The sequence below is a fragment of the Etheostoma spectabile genome, chromosome 3 (genome assembly GCF_008692095.1).
Source record: "Etheostoma spectabile isolate EspeVRDwgs_2016 chromosome 3, UIUC_Espe_1.0, whole genome shotgun sequence".
Taxonomy (NCBI): Eukaryota; Metazoa; Chordata; class Actinopteri; order Perciformes; family Percidae; genus Etheostoma; species Etheostoma spectabile.
In genome coordinates, this window is record NC_045735.1 from 629,389 (window position 1) to 629,912 (window position 524).

Below are 524 nucleotides of genomic sequence, written 5' to 3' on the forward strand. Positions count from 1 at the left end.
CCTAATAACGTTATGGTCATCTTAACATCGACCCAGATCGTAACACACGCCCACATTCCTGCTGGATTACAGTTGCCTATCTATGTAGGAGATTTCTAAACTTTGTCATAATGTGTGTCTCTCACCTCTTTGCGGCTCTCGTCCAGTTCCCTGCTGCTCTCCACGTTGACCATCGCGCTGCTGGAGTTGGGCAGGTTGCCCCCCCCAGCGATGTTATTGGAGGCGGCGCCCGCTGTGCCGTCCTGGGTCCCGCCCCCGCAGTTCTCGGCGGGAAGCGTGGTGCCCCCTCGCGTTGGGAACTTGCCGTCGATGATCATCTCCATGCCACCCTTGTTGGGTGTCAAGTCCCCCTCGGTCTCCACGACGATGCCGTGGCGCTTGTCGGCACGGTAGCGCTTGCCCATGTACTTGTAAAAGAGTAGGCGGCGGTCGGCGATCCAAGCCAGGATGACGCACACCGGGAAGTACAGCAGGGTCACCAGGGCCTCCCACACCTGAAACACACACACACACACACACACACA

General features: G+C 58.2%; 1 protein-coding gene across 1 annotated transcript in view; it reads right to left on the reverse strand.

The window, feature by feature from the left end:
* Positions 1-524, reverse strand: part of slc8a2b (solute carrier family 8 member 2b) — a 227,318-nt gene that overhangs the window by 39,531 nt on the left and 187,263 nt on the right. The window contains 1 exon segment of the mRNA XM_032504578.1: positions 126-494. Within this exon segment, the coding sequence (XP_032360469.1) occupies positions 126-494 (369 nt within the window).